The 22,233-nt window shown below is 33.6% G+C and overlaps 1 protein-coding gene across 10 annotated transcripts in view; it reads left to right on the top strand.

Moving 5' to 3' along the window:
- The window catches only part of RapGAP1 (Rap GTPase activating protein 1), a 383,574-nt gene extending 361,668 nt beyond the window's left edge, over positions 1-21,906 (top strand). For 9 of the 10 annotated variants that reach the window (XM_073088859.1, XM_073088857.1, XM_073088861.1 and 6 more), the window contains 11 exons: positions 1,156-1,340; positions 13,013-13,157; positions 13,686-13,979; positions 14,323-14,504; positions 14,795-14,892; positions 15,724-16,080; positions 16,326-16,416; positions 16,838-17,027; positions 17,772-17,810; positions 18,743-18,900; positions 19,465-21,906. In XM_073088859.1, the coding sequence (XP_072944960.1) occupies positions 1,156-1,340; positions 13,013-13,157; positions 13,686-13,979; positions 14,323-14,504; positions 14,795-14,892; positions 15,724-16,080; positions 16,326-16,416; positions 16,838-17,027; positions 17,772-17,810; positions 18,743-18,900; positions 19,465-19,611 (1,886 nt within the window). In that variant the 3' untranslated portion in view covers positions 19,612-21,906. The remainder of the gene's footprint in view (positions 1-1,155; positions 1,341-13,012; positions 13,158-13,685; positions 13,980-14,322; positions 14,505-14,794; positions 14,893-15,723; positions 16,081-16,325; positions 16,417-16,837; positions 17,028-17,771; positions 17,811-18,742; positions 18,901-19,464) is intronic. The other variant, XM_073088860.1, reaches the window with a different exon arrangement.
- The last annotated feature ends 327 nt before the right edge of the window (positions 21,907-22,233 follow it).

Below are 22,233 nucleotides of genomic sequence, written 5' to 3' on the forward strand. Positions count from 1 at the left end.
AAGGACTTAAGCATGATTAGATTTATTTAGTGCGAGCTTCCGTCGGCTTTTTTATTTTTAACAGGACCCCTATTTAAAGTATAAAATAACTCTTTAATTCCTTTTGTAAGAAATATAACATTCATTTCGTACGTAATATTTTAAAATTGAATAAGAGTAGAATTAGTGTTAAAGTTGAAAAAAAATCTGAGGAAATTTACTTGTCCTACAAATTCGTAGTGTAGCCAATCTACAGTTTAAATAAGTAAGTAAGACATAGATATATATTTATAGTCTCAAATAGTCGTCTCTATGAACTTAAGAGAAGATATAGATATTGTTATTAAAAATGTAAGGTACTTACCGTATTTTAAACTTAGTTTTGGTCATCAATCCATTTTTCATAGTAAAAAACTTCTGTCCAAAATATCTTATTAACTGTATGTAGTTTGCGTTGTGTCTGCAATTTCTAAGATTTTTTATTGGGGGCGATTCACATTGATACATTGGGTAGCATTATTTAAATTTGCCGTCTTAAAATCGTTAAAACTGTAATTACACTTGCCAAGTAACAAAATTTAATTAATGTAAAAACTGTGTTAATAATTGTAATAGTCGGAAATCATAATTGCTGAGAGAATTAAATACGGCTGTTTTTTTGTTTTAACACAAGGATATTTGTCTAACGTAATACTCGTTTTAAGATTTCCAGCTTATTTGGTGTCTTACATGGTTTTATGAGATTCGTGATGAACTCTTCGTGATTGGTTTGCTGTGGTACCCTATCACATTTATCTGCCTCATATTGGGCGCTGCTGTATTCTTGAATGATGATGATAAAGAAACATAATTTCACGGGATAAACCAAATTTGTCTTTAACAACACATCTGTGGCCGACCTCAGTAGACCTTCAATCATATTACTCGTACTTATTATTTGTGGTTGATATAATAATAAACAGTGTTTTTCAATCGGTAAATCATGATTACGTAAAACCTGATCCGTAAATTTAAATCTGTATATAAGCACGGGAGACAAGCATTCTCCTCTACTCCCAAGGCATCATTATCTACGAAGCAAGACAGCTTTTCAATTGCGATAGAATATATGCTAATATGATAATATGCTTGAACATAATACATACTATGACTAATGAATATGAATTTCTTCCACAGGCACCCCACCGACCATAGTGCACCCACCGAGCGGCGGTTACTGGGTGGACGGGATCGACGACACGCCCCTGGACGAGGAGAACGAGCCTCGTCCGCAGCCAGGAACCCCTCGCCAGAACTCCAGGCGGTACAACATCGACACTGATGACACCGCCAAGTGCTACAGGCGATTCTTTCTTGGAAAGGTAAGCTGGAAATCTAGAAGTTCGCTGCTGAAAGAAAGTTTTAGTCTTGTAAGACGGGCTCTCAGATAGCCGTCCGATGTGCGAAACCCATGTACCTCGGATGTTTCAAAGTTATATGCGTATTAAAAATAAAGTTACTTGCTTTATCTGTGAAGTAAAACCCTCTGAGAGAACCTACACACCCGAGAGAGTATAAAAATACCTTAAAGGCATGTGAATTCTGTCAATACGCCAGTGTGGGCTATGGCTTAAACCCCTTTCACTTTGAAAGTCCAGCAGGGACAATAATAAGTGGATGACGATGCTCGACGAACGATTACGAAAACAACTATTTCACTTTAAGGATATCACCAAACATTTAAATGATATAAACCTTTACATACAGAACACCACTTGTTTAAATTTATAACTTCAGTCTTTTAGAGTCAAATCATTAATCAATAATAAAAGTTCCCAATATCTTCATTGTAACAGACGAAATGATCCGTGAAATTCGTGCGCCGATCTAAGATTGAAATGTCAATAGCAGTGCAAAAAGTTGCTCAACTCTAGTAAAAGAAACTACAAATCAAATCACGAAATAATTGCAATCGTGACTAGCGCTCTCTTTAATGGTGATAAAAAGTTGTGGGAATCATTAAAATACTTGGAGATTACATAAATATTTGAAGTTGAGAAGAAATTTCGCTCAAGAATATCTATGACGTAATATTTAACTCTACTTTTGTGCGAATGTTATCAAACTCGCTTTAAAAATTGTATGATCACTGATCAGCCAGGAAGATAGATAGACAAAAAATTAAAAAAACTGGTCAGTTTTGAGAACACTAAAATATATGTTGTGTTAAAAAATAGATTCTAATATCGACCAAATAAACATGCACAGCTTAAACCAAAAGATGTAGAAGCAAAAAAATCTGCAAAATCTTATATAATCTAGAAAAGCTCTAAGAAATTCGTTTTCAATATTCGTCACTTCATTCACTAATTCCATATAAATACACTAATCATCTAAATTCTCACATACATTTTGACACATTTGTTAATTAATAGTCCGATCTGAAAATTTAGTACTGGCATTAAAGTATGAAACGTTAACAATGCCTTAAAAAGCATAAACTCAAGTACTCGTACAAAACGTTTTGCGCATCTGACGCGAAACTCATCTGCCTTGACATTTACCGCGCCACGCTGTCTGTCGCAGGAAAATTAAAATAAATAAAACAGATCGCATGCCAGCTGTTCGCGAACTCGCCAGACGCTGCCTCGTCCGGAAATTATTATGATCCTTCATATCGATGGCAGTTGCTCTTATAGTTAAAGGTATTACTAGTAGTGTTGCGGAAATATCGACTATCGATCCATCGACAGTACTATCTCTGTCGCCCGTTATAAATAAAAATAAATGTATCTAATTTTCCATCTAGCAAAGATCAAAATTTGACAATTTCTAATTAAAATAATCAGATTATTAATAAGGGGCGTTAAGGAAATGTTGCAAAAATATCGATTACCGCCTTTGACAGTGTTAACTCTAAATTACTTAACATCGGTAGCATTATCGATAATATCGTTTGCTGTGCAATGCAATCAGATGCATGCGATACAAATCGTATCAATGTACCTATCGATAGCGTAATTGACAATAATACGTTAGTGATTTGGGGGCGCCTAGATCGATAGAATCGATTGATTGCTATGTTGCAACACTAGTAAGTATTTCATCTGATTTTAGTTTAGTATCAGGGTTAAGCCTTTATTAATCCCTGTTGCAACAAAAAGATAAATATAAATTGTTATACTACGTACAATAGGCTTTTAGTTCATTTTTCCTATCTGCTTGCAATATTTGATTTCATTACAATTCCTCAGAACATAGCGCTTTGTAGAGGTGATTCGATTTTAAAGTTGGAAATCATATAGGGAGAATAGTTCCCCGAACTACTATACTATAAAACGGGAAGTACACTAAGTGCTTCATCGAAACGGTCGGTATTTTTTGCATCATCACTGAAATACGGCCACTTTATCACGATCCCCTTGACATCCCGAACCGTGGACTGACATACGCTTTTTTCAATGTCGATGCCCTTTTACGCGTTAACCTTCATTACATGCGCATATGCAATTATTCAACGAACTTCCGCGAGACCCCGGTGTTTAATTTCTACGCGAATACCCGAAATAATTGCGACTTAAAAGTATACTATGTCCATGTATACATGCAGTATTCAAGTATAACTATTAGCCTACAAATTCCAGGTAATCTGATTATTCCGATTCCGATTTAATAAATAACTTTATAAATCGGAATCACATAAAAATACTTTAAATAAAAAAATCTGTAGTAATATAACTAATAAGATTTATAAATCGGAATGATAATTAAAATTCAAATAAATATTTCTATAGTACCTAAAATAGGACTTAAAATTATTTAATAAAAATAAACGAGTAATAAATTATTTCGTTTAGTGTCCAAGTAACCAACTACGTAAAATAATTCGTATACGGATAAAAATTTTAAGTCCTTATAAATATAAATTTCAGTTAAAAAGACAGAAATACATTACCATTTGCTCGTATAAACATTTCTAAACACAAACTCGTACATCTAAAAAACTATAATGCCATAAATAGACTAGCAGTAAGTTCAACTACCCGCTATGATCTATATTTCAAAGGAAAACTATACAGTATACAATGTTACTCCGACCTTAAAGACGCATCTGTATTAATGAATTCATGTCGAGGAACACAATACAAGCGACTAGTTCGATCTAAGATTTACGTTATAGTGGATAAGCGGTAGCGGATTAGTTTAGCGGATAGATGTCATCTAATTAGTGCTAGAAATATAATATCTGTGGTTGACTTCAAGTAGGAATCTAATGGTATTTCGGATTGACTGCAGATGATGAAAGCGCCAGTTAACTCTACAATAAGGTTAATTGCACGTTTAATAAAATTTAAGAAAAACAAACCATTTAAAAACGTCGCTTCGTGTTTATCTAACTTTTATTTGCTGTCTAACTAGAATCGTCACAGAACATTTGGACTGTTAAAATTATTGCTAAAATCTATATCAAAGGACTTTATGCCAAACTTCATAAATAATCATCCATAAAACTAATAATGTCGTAATATAACAGATTTTATGCGAATCCTATAACAGTTAAGTACAGTTTTCTTTTAAATTAGAACCACATCGCTCATCACGCAGGTCGCACCGCCCTACTACATTTGACATCAGCGGGCGTTGTTACTAACACGTGTGAACTTTCCCATACCCACGGGCTTTTTCTCTTTTTTCGAACCATTATGTCTTCTGCTAGGCTCGCTCTTAATATACGATAGTTGGTCAGATTTCAGATTATGATATGAAATAAATAAGTGCGTTGGTTTTATTTTTATGTGAGTTTTTATTGATGGATATTACGATAGGGTCAATAAAATTATCATGTAAATGAGTTATTTTGTTCCATCATAAAAAGGAAGACCATTAAAACTAATGTATTGTATACACGTTGTAAACACCTATATTTTTCTATGTCTGCGCCGAGGGGTGACCACTAACCATTGATTGATTCAGAATGACAGTTTATTCCGGCTTTTGACATAAAATACCACAAGAATAAATCCGAAAATTGTTCGTTCATTTCAATCAAATTCGGACACAATTAAAGCAGTTAATGTTTTAATTTCTGAAATATGAGGCCATTGCAATCAGAACTGAAGCATCATTCGTTAATGGAATATCGACTTCATTCATATTTCAGCTCATTTAAAGCAGATGTGGGTTGAAAGAGCATCAGAAACGATTACGCTTTACGATTTTCACATCGTAAATTAAACGGACGTCCACCAATTAAAATTGCTGAGTGAACGTTAAGGGCTATACTACTAATACACCTTCTCATTACGAAAAATGTAGTGGGAAAGTCTGGAATCACCTACGCGTAACTGGTTTCACGCTCAGTGACGCGCTAGTGAAGGGCTAGGGCTGTACTTATCTATACGTGATAATTATTATTAGATCGAAAGGTAACACACATTTTGCTCACGAAAAATAGTTATTTATTAAAAAAAATTCTAAGTAACAAAATAACTGTTTTTGACAGCACACAAAATTTTGATTACTTTTCTTTTCACCTAACTGATTGTGTACAACGCCATCTATTCTCGTTTGTAAAAGATATAATTAAAACCCAATAAAAGTATTTCATTTTAGAAGGAAGGTTACTCATGTTTTGCTTATACTGTGAATCGATACAAATGAAATTCAAGAGTATTGCCAAGTAGCTCTTCCGACTATATTAGTACAAGAATAAATTCTAGGAACTAAAGCCTGTGGAAGCACTCCCAAGAGTACTAATTCGCCCTTGAAACTTAATATAGGGAGTAACGGCAATACGATTCAATTAAAATAATTTGGTATAGACTAATGTATAAAAAGTCAAGAGAAAGACAAATGATAAGTTAACAGAATAGAAAGAAAGTAACAATGTATTTATGACACTGCTACCTACCTCTGACTATCTTTATCTACTATGTGTGACTTAAACAACCGTGGTTCCTCTGCTTCTAATTTGAAGGTTTATAGGGAGTTTATACTTTAACATAATGTGCATCTTGTTTTAACTATCTCTATATCTAATATATTTCACAGATATTAATGTTTTACGATTATGAGAATGTCTTACTCATGATTAGAAGTTAAAATAAATCCACTTTATAGTTGTAGTCGATGGATTGGCAATATTTTTTACACGATATTTCATTTCTGTATGAGTGTTTAATATACTTTTTTTTTGGTTCCCACGGCGAAGCTTGACGGTTTATTAGATTTGCCAATTTTTTAAATGTAACTACATCTACGATCGCACTATTTTCATTATTTTAAAACTTTACTGAATTCTTCTATTGTACTTTTTGTCGATAGCCCTATCACAAGTTAGATGGGAAGATTACAGCATTACCCAGCAGTTTAACCAAGCGTGTGTACTCGACTATCGCTCGTACGAATCTCGCAGATAACTACTGTGTTTCCTTAACAAAAGTACTTTTTACAAGCACGTTTAATTTACGAGTTAAAACTTTATTTCGACTAAAGAACATACATATGTACAGTGAAACATGTAGCCTTATTCTTTACATTATATACATACCTTGTAGATGTAAAAACGCACATGCTGTCTACTTGGTGTTAGGTGTTCGCTAAAAGCTAGAAATTGTCCAAACTTAAAAACTTGAGAAACATAAGAATCCAAGGCTTTACGATAAAATAAGATTCGTAATAATAATGATCGATTTATAGTACCGACTACACGTTAATTAGTCAACTCTAAACAATATAAATAGTAACGCTTCATGTCTGTAAAAATATATTCGACATTTGTCATTACCGTTTCTATTACTTAATCGAGTTATCGCTGGACTGGTAATGACATTATCTACTTAAGATGTCTACCGTCTGGTACCCGACTTCCCTATAAATATACCCAAAACTTGGCAACACTAGTATACTGAATGCTATCTTAGATTGGGACCGCAATATGCAAATAGTAGACGTTCACACACCGAACGTACAAATAAAACATACAAGTGTACGTAATACGTAACTACTAAAGTTCGTGATGCAACAGAATTTCTGTTGTAGGCTTTTTATAAGATTTTCGCAAGAGATTAGCCTCGTACATGTACAATTTGTGAGATGGGACATCTAATTCATGACCTTAGATTTCCTTGTAATCCTTACAAAAACAATTTCTTTGTATGAATCGTTGTTTTTTGGGTTTAGAAAAAAATAGTGATTGACTATTTTAATGTCATTTTTATTTTACTTCACATGCATACATTTATAACCCTTTTTAAAAAAAATTAATAACATTATATTAACATTAAAAATTTAAATAGCATTTGATAACAAACATCAGTCGTAAGAATTTAATCAAATTAAAATTGACAAATATTAGCATACCTACTCGTACATCTATAGCAATTTTATCTGAGCATTAATTGAAAAAAAAAGTTTAAAAATTTAAGGACCCTCTAAATCTTCCTAGGAAATTCCATAGCGTGAAATAATTTTGTTGAAAAATCACGTTCATTACCTTCCGCGTCAAGCGGTCACGGCAGCGCAAGGGTTAGGCCAGATGAATGAACGCTGATCGCCGATAGCAGTCGACGGTTGACGGGTACATCAGTTACACGAGTAAAGGTAGTAGCACATAATATACATGTTTTTGCGTACAGCGGACTTTGTTGTTCCCATGAGGTAATATAGATTAAGAAAAATAATAATAGTAATGAAATATCGTGATAATTAAAATAAAGGCAATTTTTTATGTTACACAACTTCACTGAGTTCATTTTCTATCCTAATCTTTACGAGTAAATATTACAAAATATGTAGTGTGCGGCTATCCTAACTGGCAACTCGTGCTGAAAGTTAAAACGACAGGGCTATTAGATTTTAACAGCTTCCAAGAGGCTTATGTTTACATTAATCAAATTTATCACCGGAATGAAACTTGTTAAATCTCTGAATGTTGGCCCGATTGAGGCTTTGGGTGACGTAATAAGGGATATGTCAGTTTAAATTCAGGATAAATGTCGTAATATTGGGTACATATGCCATAAAGATTTGAGGAGTGTGATCGGGTGAAACCAAAGAGATTAAATACGTATGCCTATAGAGCGGACTTTAAAATATTTTCTTTAATAAAAATCATTCTGCTTCACACTGATACCATCGCGGATAGATTGAAGTTAATATAAAATATTCAGAATAACTTATTATCACTTCATAATAAGTCGTGGATGACAATTGATTATCCTAACAGTTGTTTACTTAACTTGATGGTATCTTTAAAACATATCCAAACATACGAGCTCAATATGTAAAAAATAACGGAAAAGTATGAAATGCAGAATACTATGTTAACCTTCAAATTTAGGATTTTAGAGATACCCTATCAAGTGCTTTTATTAATCTTTATCCATAAAGTGATGTCATGTAAAATATATTCTAAATTACTATTAATCCATGACTATCGTCTATTTAAAATAAAATTTCTAGAAATTTTCCCGCGAGTCATTTGAACGAATAATGAAGATAAACGGGGAATGACAAAAGAAAAGTGGAAGCAATAAGCAAATGCCTTCTTTCATAAGACGAAATTGGTTCGAGGACAATTCGTTTGGGAGAAGAAATGATGGGTGCTCAGAAATGATTGCCGTTTCAGAGCCGCCATCAGCTCGATTGAATAAATCGGGGAAAGGTGAAAAAGACCAGCCATTACGTAGGCGGACAAATGTTCGGTGGATTTTTTGAGAATTTTATAGAGAGGAGCGCTGCAGTTTTCCTTCCTGATATTTTCCTTCGCCGACAAAGTAATTGATGTTTGATTAAACGTGAATAAGTTAGAAAAATCATAGGTTTGCGGGATTCAAATCTTAACCTCTGTTTTCAATGTCAGAATATTACTTACTAGTTTTTGCCCGCGGCTTCGCCCGCGTTTAAAAGAAAATAATATAACATACTAACATACATAAATCTGAAAATTCATACCTTCAACTTTGCTAAAAATCATCACTTGATCAAATGCATAGTTTACGATTCAATCCTTACTAATATCGATTAAAATATCGATGTTTTGGGTCCAAAAGACCGATTCTCCGATTAATCGATTTTAGATCGCCATCCCTAGTTCCCGTGGGATTTCCGGGATAAAAACTATCCTATGTCCTTTCTCGGGTCTCAGACTATCTTTGTACAAAATTTCATTAAAATCGGTTCAGTGGTTTAGGCGTGAAGAAGAGACAACCAGACAGACAGACAGAGTTACTTTCGGATTTATAATATTAGTAAGGATTCAAATGTTTCAGTAGTATCAGAAATTCCCAACAAATTACATAACGGCTGGCTTGATCCTCAAAGTGATGCGTATAAAAATCTTTCCTGGGACGTCTTAAAAGAAATCCGGGACATTCCATCTTGAATGGCGTGATCCATCAACGCGTTCGAAGGGGCATTAACCCCTCGTCCCTTCAATTACCATCTTTAGCTTTCAATTTGCGTCTTTGTTGCATTCGCGAGAAGGGACAAGCGATAAATTCGGATTTTTCAATGCACGATGACAGGATGAGATCAGAAGTTCCGGTTTGAGCGATGCGTTGTTAATGATAATGGTATATAAAAATATCGGGTGTTGAGGAATGTGTTGCGAAATTTTCAGTTAGAAATGCGTTTTTAACACATTTCCGTCTTTAGATAGACAGAAGTAGTTTATGTAAATATTACTATTGTGTAATATGTATTACCAATACTGTCTAAAACTGATGTTAGTATTTATCTGGTATTGGATGCTATGGATGTAACTTATGTACAGATAAATACCTTCCATTTAATCATCATCGTACGCAGTGTCACTTGTACTCATATTCAAGTTTTCAGGGTGATCAAATTATTACCACTTCTCTTAATCCTTGCGAATATTATATTATATTCACATAAATAACGTTCTCGTCACAAAGGTGCAGAAGTGCTCCCGAGCGAGCTACAATCAGAGGAATGACGTGGGTATGATGCGGCTACGTCGTTACAATAGAAACTTCATCTGGTAGAGTGAAATGTCATGGACGTTTGAGCTTTTCATAAAAGCCTGAATTCAATGACGTCATCAAAAAAGAGGCGATATAAGAGTTGGAAATGTGGAAATTAAAATTTATTTCATTTTAATGTTGAATGAAGTTTTTTGTTTCGTTTCTACGAAATCGGTATTCGATACTGCAATCAATTGAAACGCTATAATAATTTGTTACTTGTAGATACAAGTAATATTAAAATCTTAAAATTTATAAACACGGTAGTCATATATTGATTTCAAATTAGTATCAGCGTTTTTTATGATAATACAAACTATTTATAAATATACAAATACTTCTCTTTCTTGAAACCGATATCTAAACGATTGAAATTAAATATCAATGATGACCTAACAAAAACTTTTACTTCCACTTTAACGGACGGAATACAAAAATAAATTGTGTTATCTTTATACATTGCATTCTCCGAATAAAACCACACTTCAACCAACACAATTGTGGCTTATTTCGTTGTTAAGTGCACTAATGATTTCCTGGCAACGTTTCTGCAAGTCGCAAACGGAAGTACTGCTTGAGACTGCTATAAATTATATAAACCGATCACGTCGCATACTTAGCTATTGTAGACTTTTAGACAATCGATCATTATTGGCTTTTGTTGTTTCAGAATACCATTTCAATCCAAAGCCTATTCTAGGGTATTAGTTCGAGTAATCTGCTCATTTGTTTGTCTACGCGTTCGAACTTAGCATAGTCTAAGCTCAGTCTTACGGATAGAGTTTCATTGCCTCGGATACTCGAGTTTGCTTTTGTTTCATACGTAATGAAGTTTTGTACAGCATTGAGCATGTCTCATTTCTATTGCATTGAGTTCAGTCTCAGAGTTCCTTTTTTCGCCGTCTGCATCAAGCACTCAAGGCTTGGTATAATGGTTCGCCTAACGAACTAGCGATGTCTTTGTGGGCTTAGCTTGAATAGATGGTATTGTTATTCTATTGTGCCGTCCTTGAAATATGACATTGTTAGAGTCAGTATAAGAAAGTTGTTAAAGAACTTATATATTTTTAAACGATGCATTCTTCAAAGATTGTCTGATGTATAAATTGATCAAATGTAAGTGTTTCGAAAACTAGTTACAAAATTTTATGTATAATTTTGGCGTGATATTGATTAACTTCGTAAATTTCGGATTTTGTTATGCCTGGTTTATGTTGATAAACATTCATATAAAAAAGGAAAAGACAATTTGAAATAATTTCATACTCGTAAGTAATTTTTGTATTGAGAAAATGGTAAGTTCAAACGTTCACCCTTCGATAGAAAAAAACATTGTTTTAAACACAATACTTTTCGACCTTGCAACTAGCCTGGGTAAAACAGGGCTCGGCAAGGTTAATGTAACAATGTAACTAATTATTATCACTTCCCTTGATAATTGGAAATCCTTGTATTCTTTATGTACGCGTGACATGTCTATTAAAACACGAATGTTTTCATGGACATACATATAAGCATCAAGTTGTCGTCATCAGACAAGCCTTAACAATTATTTTTTGGAAATAGAGCATTTACTGAATATATGATTACAAATACTCGTAATCTGCCGCCCTGTTGATAGCATTCAGCACCGCTGTCGTTCTATTTGATTTAAGGTTTATAAATATTATTACAATTACAAATTCGTGCATGCCTTAGCGTAATCCTCATGAAAACATCAAGTAAATGCTCCAGCCGAACTTAGCTATACGAGAGAACTGTGATCAGCAATAAGTATGACATAAAAAAGGTTGCAAACAATACATTCGTAGCTGTAAGAAATTATCGTATAACTTCTGAAAATGCATTATTTTTTGCTGGACCTTAGATTTTAAAATATCAAAGAAAATCGGCTAACAACGTTTTGAATGCATAATAAAAATATAACTGTATGATTACTGTGTCTTATTAGCGCATCCATACGTGTACACATTGTAGTGTCGTAGTATCTATTTCTATTTTCATGGAATTACTCGCCACTTGTCAAGAAAATTAACAACCTGACGCAATCGTGAATCAGAGTTTAATAGGCCAAATGATGATCTCATACGAAACTCACAAAGATTATATTACCTACAATAAGATACATTACACCGCATCTTATGATACCTATGTAGTAATCATAATTGTAGAAAGTAATAAAAAAAAATTTAACTTTTATTTTTAATTTAGGTAAAAATGTCTAGTGATTCTTCACCTTAAGCTAGTTTAGTGATTTGATTATAATGACATCTGGATCTATCGCTTTTCCTTTGAAAAGATATCTTTATATAGTACCTATTTATTTATATCGAAACCGTATCGTATATTCAAAGAAGTTGTTATTACTGCGGAGCCTTAACATAGAACTTATCATATTAGTAAAGAATGAATAGGCAAGATATCAGTCATACATTACGATGTTTACCTTGACACAAATTTGGTACAAAAATCCGTAAAAATTATGGCTGACTTCAGATTCGTCGTGTGAATATAACCATGTTTTTATTGCATATGTCTGTAAACGAATATAACGATAGGGCTGACCCACATGTCATAAAAAATCCATTAATGAAAAATCACTATCTTTTGCAGTAACCTTCTGCGTCATAAATTTCTTGCTATCATATTTCGTGGTTTATTGTCATTGGGTGTGACCGGACGTACCGTTGCTTTGTCAATATTTGTTTTATCATTCCACTTCTAATTAGTGCAACATTTTCCTGTTGCCTTTATTTGCAAACGGGAAGCCAGGATACTAAAGGCTCTAATTAATGCGTTCTCGGAACGATAACCAAAGTATTCCTCTATGTGAACTCAATTTGATAGATAAGGCTCAATTGTGGTAAACACATAGGTATTTTCAGTGTTTACAATGTTGATTCATTGTTTGAAGAAGTATTTATTTAGTAGAAATATAAATTTAGTTATTATTTTTTTACTTATAAATAAGAAATCAAGTATCTATAAATTAAGATAAGCTCTTTTGAGAAAATCATGTTGCTTTAGGAAGTACAGCATTTTCATGTTATTTTCTTTCTTTGCAGGAGCACATCAACTTGGTTGGGTTTGATGAGAACCTGGGCCCGGTGGTGATATCCATCAAGAATGAACATATGGCAGGACAGGATCACACTAGAATACTTCTCAGGCTACGCACAGAAACCATGCATGGACTAATACCCGTCACAAGTAAGTATGGTCGAAATTATAAAATAAGATTGTGGAAGATTAAATCGTATTTCTACTTTTATTCTGCATCATTATTATCTTTAACAGACCTTGTCCGTTATATAGGTGTTGATGCCAAAGGTCGCTTGATCAAGGTCTGTCTTGAAATTCTACTGTCTCAGACTCTAGTGGACTTTTCAAATGTCTTATATTTGTTCAAGTTTTAGCTTTCTACTTGACGTTTGTGTGCAACAGGTTGTTCTTACGTCTTGTCTTCTTGTCTTTTATTAAAGTGGCATATGAATTTTGTTCGTGACCTAGCTTAAAGTGTTGTTGTTTCTTTTGTACTATTTTATCAATGAAATTGAAACAGTAGGAAAAATACAGATGCCTCCACAATCTAGCAACGTTACCTTTACCTTTATTTTGTTACTATCATTTTAAAACACCACTTAGCTTTTTAATATCATGTATGATTCTAAATAGTAAATTTTAACCATCATGGAATTTTAAAACTGTATTATTGAAGACACTACTTACTATTTTCAGGATCAGGTATAATGCCATCGCCATTAAGAATGGTGAAGATGCTCTGTGCCGAACGAACGTTGAACGAACAAGTCAATGTAGACAACTTCATGGCGGTGATGTGTCTGAACGCGTCGTCCCTGATCGCCACCTACGACGAACACGTGCTGGTCAACAACTTCAAGTTCGGAGTACTGTATCAGAAATACGGACAGACGACTGAAGAGGATCTGTTCGGGAATAACGAAACATCGCCGGTTTTCGACGAATTTCTGGAAATGCTCGGGCAGAAGATTAAGCTGAAGGATCATAAAGGTAAACTTATAATTTACTTTTTAATTACTAAATCAGAAAAGAGCTGGGCTTAATGTAAAATAATGTAACAATCAAACCATGATTTAACAAAGGTGGATTGTAATAACAAAAATATTTACGTTAAATTTCATATAAGTAGTTTAAACGAAATAATATCAAATGTTTTAACAAATGTGTAAAGACTGTTGAATGTCTAATTACAATTTCTAATTAAGATTCAATACAACATTCACATCTGTCAATTGTCTAGACCAACATTTCTAGATCCTGCTCAACATTCCTAATTCGCTAGCTAAAGTATGGTAGTAGTCCAGATACTTACAAAATTCCCATCTATTTTCAGGGTACCGAGGAGGGCTGGACATAATGAACGGGCACACCGGCAGCGAGGCAGTATACGAGAGACACCAGGACCGAGAGATCATGTTCCACGTAGCACCCCTGCTGCCGCATACCGCGGGAGACGCGCAGCAGTTGCAGAGGAAACGACACGTCGGGAATGATATCGTGGCAATTGTTTTTCAGGTTGGTTGAAGTGTACATTGTAAGCCGTTTGTTAATGGTCCACTGCCGGATACCTCACAACTGGGAAAGACACCACATCTAGCGATCCTATGATAATCCGAAGCGCGCATAATATTTTGGCACTAAAAAAATCTAAATTATACACGATAATTTGTATCTCCGTCTATTTTAAATTCAGTGAGAAGTGTATGCTTCCTTTACAGAAAATTACAAATTATCTCCTAAATTTAACAAAAGCAGTTCTGGTCGAAGTTTGTTTAGTATTAATCCTTTTTGTGTATAAATTTCAGGAAAAGGCAACACCATTCACACCAGACATGATCGCTTCCCACTTCCTACACGCATTCATAGTGGTCACACCTGTGGAGACGGCTGGCGGGGAGACCAGGTCAGTACATACTTTATAAACATATTCATATGTAGGTTTATGTGGTGTGGTGGTACTTCTCGGTAATTGATTTATTTGTTTTAAAACCGATTTATTTTTAGTGTTATCGGTTCTGTTTAATATAGAATCTAGGTATATCACACCGTATTACATTATGATCTGTAGGTTTTTTTTATTAACATTAACTAATACTGATACTAAAAATATACTCTTTTTATTTAAAAAACTTGAAATCATTTTGTAAGTTGTTTACTAACGCTTGATGCATCATATTCATAAAAATAACAGTTAAGTTTGGTCTTACTCGGGAGAATGGGATTACTGTAAAACATTTTTACTTTCGCAAAGTTCTCATTGCCACTTTGATACTTACCCAAGTTGGTTGTTTAACATAAAGTTTGTTTCGCAACGCACTCGAGGGTGATTTGCATGAAGAAGCCGAGAGAAAATGACTCGAAACAAGGAATGGAAATCTTAGTAATTTACATGCAAACGAATTGTGACTATGTAATTAAAGAGCTTTTAACAACAAAAATAAATTAAATGCCTTCAACAATCAGGTGACAAAGTTAACAAATTACGTAGAGAAAATCTTTTTTGAAGGTTTTCTTAACTTTGATTTAAGTTTAATTGAACTAGATCTGGTAGATAATCTATCATATTCTATTTGTAATGGATTTTCCACAACAGTTAAACGACTATATAGGAGACAAGAAGTTTAATTATTATTTTCCTCCCATGCTAGATATTACAAAAACAGTTATTTTTATTATTTGTTTCCTAAACATGCGTAATCTTAGAAACTTTTCAAGACGTGCAAACTTATTACAGGTACAAAGTGGCCGTCACTGCTCGAGGGGACGTACCATTTTTCGGACCGACTCTCCCTCAGCCGCCAATCTTCCGTAAAGGGCCGGAGTTCAAGGAGTTCCTGCTGACCAAACTGATCAACGCCGAGAACGCATGCTACCAGGCAGCGAAGTTTGCCCAACTAAAGTTAAGAACCCGGTCATCGTTACTCCAGAACTTGGCTGAGGAGTTGAAGAACAAAACTATCGAATTTCTCGGCACTGGTGCGAGAATAGAGCCTGGAGCGGTATCTCCTCAGCCAGAAGGCACGCCGAAGCAAGACGGGCCCGGTGCCAGATTTATCGATACTGTGAAGAAAGCGCTAATTTCCAAAGTCAGGTAAGCTATCTGATGCGTATCTGATTTTACTATGTAATCTAGTAATGCAAACAAGAATATATTTGTCTGTGATGTAAAAATTCACAAGTACGTAAAAGCTATTTTAATGTTTCAAATTCAAATGTTATAATTAATCTGAGTAAAATCAACATTTTATTGCATAAAAGAAAGAGACATTAGAGATTATAATAACAGTAGTGTGGTGCAGCATTAAAACTGTTAATCATCAAGTATTTTTCTTTCAGATCACCCAGCGTAGACACTAATCTCTCGGGTGATAGTAACAAGAATCCCATAAATAAGAAAATTCACCTTCACGATACACCTACACCAAATGTAAGTATATTTTCAATAAAACCTACTATAGGTATACATATTTGTATTTGTCCATAAAAATCCTTTAATTTTATATTCAAATCTACCAATATTTGGCTAAAAATATCAACTGTAATTTATATACCAATGCTCAGTTGCATGACCACTCTGGAGAAGCTAGTACACATTTTCTGGTTTTACGAAATTTTCTTTGAATTTTCTTTTGCTTCTACTTAAGATATAACAAATAAATCATTAGTCATTTAAAAGATACTACTGAATATTTTAAAAGAGTATTAACCGCAAACTAAACAAAAGTCATAATTAAAAAGTACAATAGTGACAAGAGGTAATTTTGCAATCTAGACCAATAAATATGCTAACCATAATTCTAATACTTTCCCTGTACTTTTTAAATTGAAAATCCAAATACAATTTGCAGAGCGGTCGCTCCAAGTCCTCGATCCCGTCGTCATCAGCGTCAGCGGTGTCAGTACGCTCCGCGGGCTGCTCGGGCGCGTCCGGCTCGGGCGAGTCGAGCCCGGACGTGACGTCACGCGCCGCGCCGCCCCGCCCGCCGCACGACCACAGCGACGACTCCAGCCTCAACTCCGTTGACCTTGATCCTCTCGGTAAGCTTACAATTTCAACTATATGCTACAAACGGCGTTGATTGTGATTTTGTTTTTTTTTTGTTGTACTCCAGAAGAGTTTTCATTGAAACGTCCGTATGGTTGTGAGTTTTAATCACATCTTTATTCAGTTTGATCATTTATGAGACTTGGATATTTTTTAACCCTTTACGATTTATATGTCTTCATTGTAATTCTTGTTTGTATGAAATTTCGTGTTCAATGAGAGATTGACTATCTATATTAAGCGTTAGCCTCATTCACTTTAATTATCTGTGTGTTACTATTGTCACTAGTTTATTCATATTGAACTAGACCAAGGAGCATCATTTCTATTAATTTTGATTCATTTCATTCATCTTGATTCTCCCGGTGTTTTTTTTTCTATTATTCCCATACTTTACTTCGGCATCATAACTATGTGTGGATTTTGATCTGTTGGCCTGACAGTTGAACTTTTATACTAATCATTAATATTATTCGTTATATTTCACGTTGGTAAAAGTAATAATTGGACATTATATCGTCGTTATATTTGGTACTAATACTGAAAACCATTTCAATTGTACAATGTATAATATGTTATTTACCATCCCATCTCGTTACGAGAATTTGTGTACTTTACATTTTTATCTAAAATAAAATAGCGGCATCGATCCCATTTGTCAGTGAATCATGTTGTGTGAAACCTTCATTTAACAATTAGTACCTCTTAGTTATTACATTCTACCTTTTCTCTCATAGACGACAAGGACTGGCTGTGTTGTGGTAAAAGTGCAACAGGTTAGTCCTCAATCGATGTTGTAGCGTAGAATGTCGTAGATATATTTTATCGATAAGTAATAAATTGTAGATTCGCCCTGAAATCATAAATAGCTACCATAACTATCATGAATAGCAAAAGTATAAAAAAAAATCTAACTCTGTGATTGATAACGATATTTGGCAGATAATGTGATATTAATTGCATTTTAGTTAAATTTTCAAATCACTGAACAAACTATATTTAAAGCTAATCTTTTAGCAGGGCGTATCTATTATTTAAATATCCGATATCTAGCATGACTGCACATAAGATAAAAAACAAGCATGTACAAATTTATTCCATAGATAGATATTTTTTTGCGTTTTATATCACAATCCAATATTACATACTATTTTTAACTTATAATTTAATTCATTTCTAAAATATTACTATACGTTTATTTAATTGTTGTTAGAGCTTTACTAAATTTATGAACTAAATATCACATTAATATTCTAAAATGCATATTTTTTTATTTTTAAATTATGTACGTTAAATAAATAAAAAAAATATTTAAAACGAAAAAGACTTATCTAACTAAAAGTTAGGACCTAACTGATACGTAGATTCTACTAGTAAAAAAAAAAATATTATTATTAAGTATTTTGGAGGAATTGTACATCACCTTATAAAAAATTAAAAATGTCTCAAATTACGAACTAATTAACTTAAACTTCACTAACCAACCAACTTTGGGTGGATCATAAAAAAAACCCGACAGCGAAGGTTAATGTTATTCGAGCGTATGTGTGTCTGTGGCACGCCCTACATCCTTGACGCTTGACGGATTAATGTACGAGGTGTAGTGAGTTTCGTACCTGTGGGAGCGACATAGGCTACTTTAAAGGTATTTTTCAAATGTCCGTATCAACACAACTATGACAGCAGGCTAACGAGTACCACATTGCAGGTGCAGTGTACGTGGACAGCGACACGGGGCTGGAGTCGATGTCGTCAGCGGAGGCGGCGCGCGGGGACGCGCCCGCGCCGCGCCACGACGCCGACCTGCTGCGGCAGGAGGTGTGCCGCCTGAAGAACGATAAGCTGGACCTGCTTAAGCAGAACATTGTAAGTATTATTCAAATTCCAGCACGGATTACGTTTTATAAGCACGCGATTCAGCTATTGTAAGTCGATTGCGCGCCAGAGCTGCGACACGACGCCGATCTGCTGCGGTATGAGATGTGCAAGCTTAAGAACGATAAGCTGGACCTGCTTAAGCAGAATATTGTGAGTACCACACATTTTCTCCCATTTTCTAAGAGATAACTTGGCAAAAACTATTTGAACTTTTCATACGTACAACAAACTTCACGAATCATCCATATTGTTTTTTTCACTGAAAAGCGCGCCTAATCTTGTGCCATGACATGACATGCCAGCTAGTGATGGCCACCAACAGTAGTGATGTCGCTAACACTATGAATCCTTATAAGCCTATAAATATAACTTAACTTAATACTTCACTCTTATTGCATAGGTATAACCATTAGCCCTTATAAGTAAATGCTTCACCGATATATCTATCCATTAGCGCTTGTGACTTCATGCTTCACCTATTTATTCGTCTACCCATTAGCAATATTATAAAGAATTAAAAGATACTCATAAAATTGTATTTCTTTGTTTCAGACATGGCAAAACGAAATTAAATGTTTGCGAGAGAGAGAGATAACATTACAAGCGGAGCTGGCAGCGGCTGCCAGAGAAGTGAGAAGGCTTCGAGATCAACAAACCACCATCATACCCAACCCCTCCACACACGATTCTACGGCTTAAATCGGATTTCCATACAATTTGTTATAGGGTTTCTATTCTATTACAGTAATTGTTAAATTTTCAAATGATTATATTAGATCTTAGTCGCTGGTAACGAGAGTATAAGTAATTATGGAAGGAAAATAAAAGACTTGTTGAAAGTTCTGATGGTTCATAAGTTATATTAGTGGCCGCGTAGTGAGATAAGCGCTTTTGAATAAATGTATAAAAATTGTACTATAAGAAGTTTTTTGCGCTTAAAATACATTTTATGTCCGTTTATAGGCACGGCACAACGATTTCCACCGTTTAATCATGTTTTCTCTTTATGGGACTGTATATCGGCATACCTATAAACGTACTTAATTATGCGTATGTTTATACGAGTAATAATGAAAGGCTTTGTATGCCTTTTATACTACTCGAATAACTAGGTCATTTGCCTTGTTCTCTTAAAATATTCAACGCCACAAAATTGTATAAATGTGCAATATATGTCTAAAATAATGTAGTATTTATCAATATCTTGATCTGCAATACGAATATCTATTTAATACAAACCAGTAGATTTTTGCAGTAGTTGTACACGTTGCTTGGTTTTTGAACCACATTGCAATAAGTATAAGATTTAAAAAGCTAATATTCTAAGCGCTGCAGTCGCCTGAAGATGGCAAACGGTTTCGTGGCTTGACTGATGTACGAAATTGCTATATTAGCTAATATAAATATATATACGAATTTCTTTAGCAAATTAGAGAGAATATGATTCGAATCTTTTATATGTGTTGTAACTTTAAAACGTCTACTGTAGACGACTCGCTTTGTAAATGTGTGATAAAGATTTACGCACGATCGTAATTTCTTCGAAAAAATATGTTACGAAACACGTAATTATAGTAGATATTTAGTAGTATATCTGTCCTTATGTCTTGAAAAAATGTTACGAAAAAATAATTGAGGTAAATATTTAGTAATATATCTCATTATGTAAATGTTTAGTTGGAGGTATACTAAATCTTTGTAGAAAAGTTAATAATTCGAACATTTCCTTCATTGATGTTGTAGATTTATGTACAAGAGTGTGACGAATCACAATAATCTCAAGAATTAGAATCTTTTTCCGTCTCCGTTCTTTGTAAAGTGATTTAAAAATATATATGAAAACATGATTAGGAAAATTCAAATTGATGTTACGATTTTTGTCTTTGATCATATGAGCAAATGAGCATCTAAACTTATTTTAGTGAAACTTTCCAAATATCCTATGAAAATACTATGCTTATGAAAAATGAGTCCAAATTCTTAATTAGTCGAAATCTGAGTCTAATATCTTAGCATTTCTGAAATAAGTTATGGTTTAAAGGTCTATTATTATTATTAAAAACTTTTCGTAAAAATTCAACAATATTTAGCAACAATTTTATAAAAAATGGTCAAATATTTCATAAGCATATAATTGTTAGATAACAGTAGATAATTATGGCTCTACTTTATAACAATGATACAAAGTCGAAAGTAATGTTCTGGGGTAATGTAGATTAACCTATGTGTTAGGTAGTTAGAAAAATAACGGTACCTACGAAATAAGCCTTCACTATGTAGTAAAAAGCCTATGCATATTATGGTGCATTAGAGAATTCATATACTAAAAGAATATAATCTTTATAGTCTATTAAAGTGTTAGAATTTCTATACTAAATTATACCCAGTATGATTCAATTTTGATTTGTATATTTTCTTATTATTTTTAAGCTTCGTCGACAGCGCAGTGCAATTTTTATATTTGTTATAACAAAGCTTGTTTACGGAAAAAGATTAATTATAGAGTTTACTTTATTTAAAGTATACAAACTTAAGTTCGCCAGTTACTGTAAATATATTTTTACTGGATTAGACTATTAATTAAACAGTATTTTTCTTAATTTATGCTCGATATAAGTATCGTTTCTGAGTGTATTTGAGTTTGATTATGTTTTGTTGTTTATAATATTAATATTTTATACCAAAGTTAACATTCCCCACTAAATAGTGTAGATTTTTTTATAATAATTATTCAGTAAAGATGATTCAGTATTCTTAATCGTTTTAGTTGGAAGCACGCTAACATATTTCTAAGTTTACATTTAGTTTTTGTATTAAATGTATCCTTTTGGGAGTTTTGTTCGACTGTTGATTATGATTAAGTTAATCACTAACTGTTGATTCGTCTTTCCTTAGACTTAAACCAAATATTGCGAGCGCGGAGCGTTAGAAGAAATAGTTTATAATTTTAAGAGATACTATTGAAATATATAAATAGTTAATTACTAAAATAAATTATTGTTGTTTTATTGAAACTTACCCTTTATATATTTTACATACCGAGAATATTTATAATAACAATTACAAGGTAGAAGGTAGTAGCTCAGATACGACCCAATTCCCATATAGAATTAGTTACTGATGTACATGAGTGACCATTTACCATCAAGTGGATTGTAAGCTCGTCTGCTACATAAACTTTATTTAAAAATGTATAAATATTCATGTGTGTTCATAGCACATCAACTTAGTGTCGCTTCGTTCCAATGCCTAAAATATATATCGTATACAATATTCATAGAAATCAGAGCATGTGGTGACATCTAACGAATTGCTCTTATA

The sequence above is a fragment of the Epargyreus clarus genome, unplaced genomic scaffold, assembly GCF_041222505.1.
Source record: "Epargyreus clarus isolate Ecla_fem2 unplaced genomic scaffold, WU_Ecla_fem_2.2 ptg000027l, whole genome shotgun sequence".
Classification (NCBI taxonomy): Eukaryota; Metazoa; Arthropoda; class Insecta; order Lepidoptera; family Hesperiidae; genus Epargyreus; species Epargyreus clarus.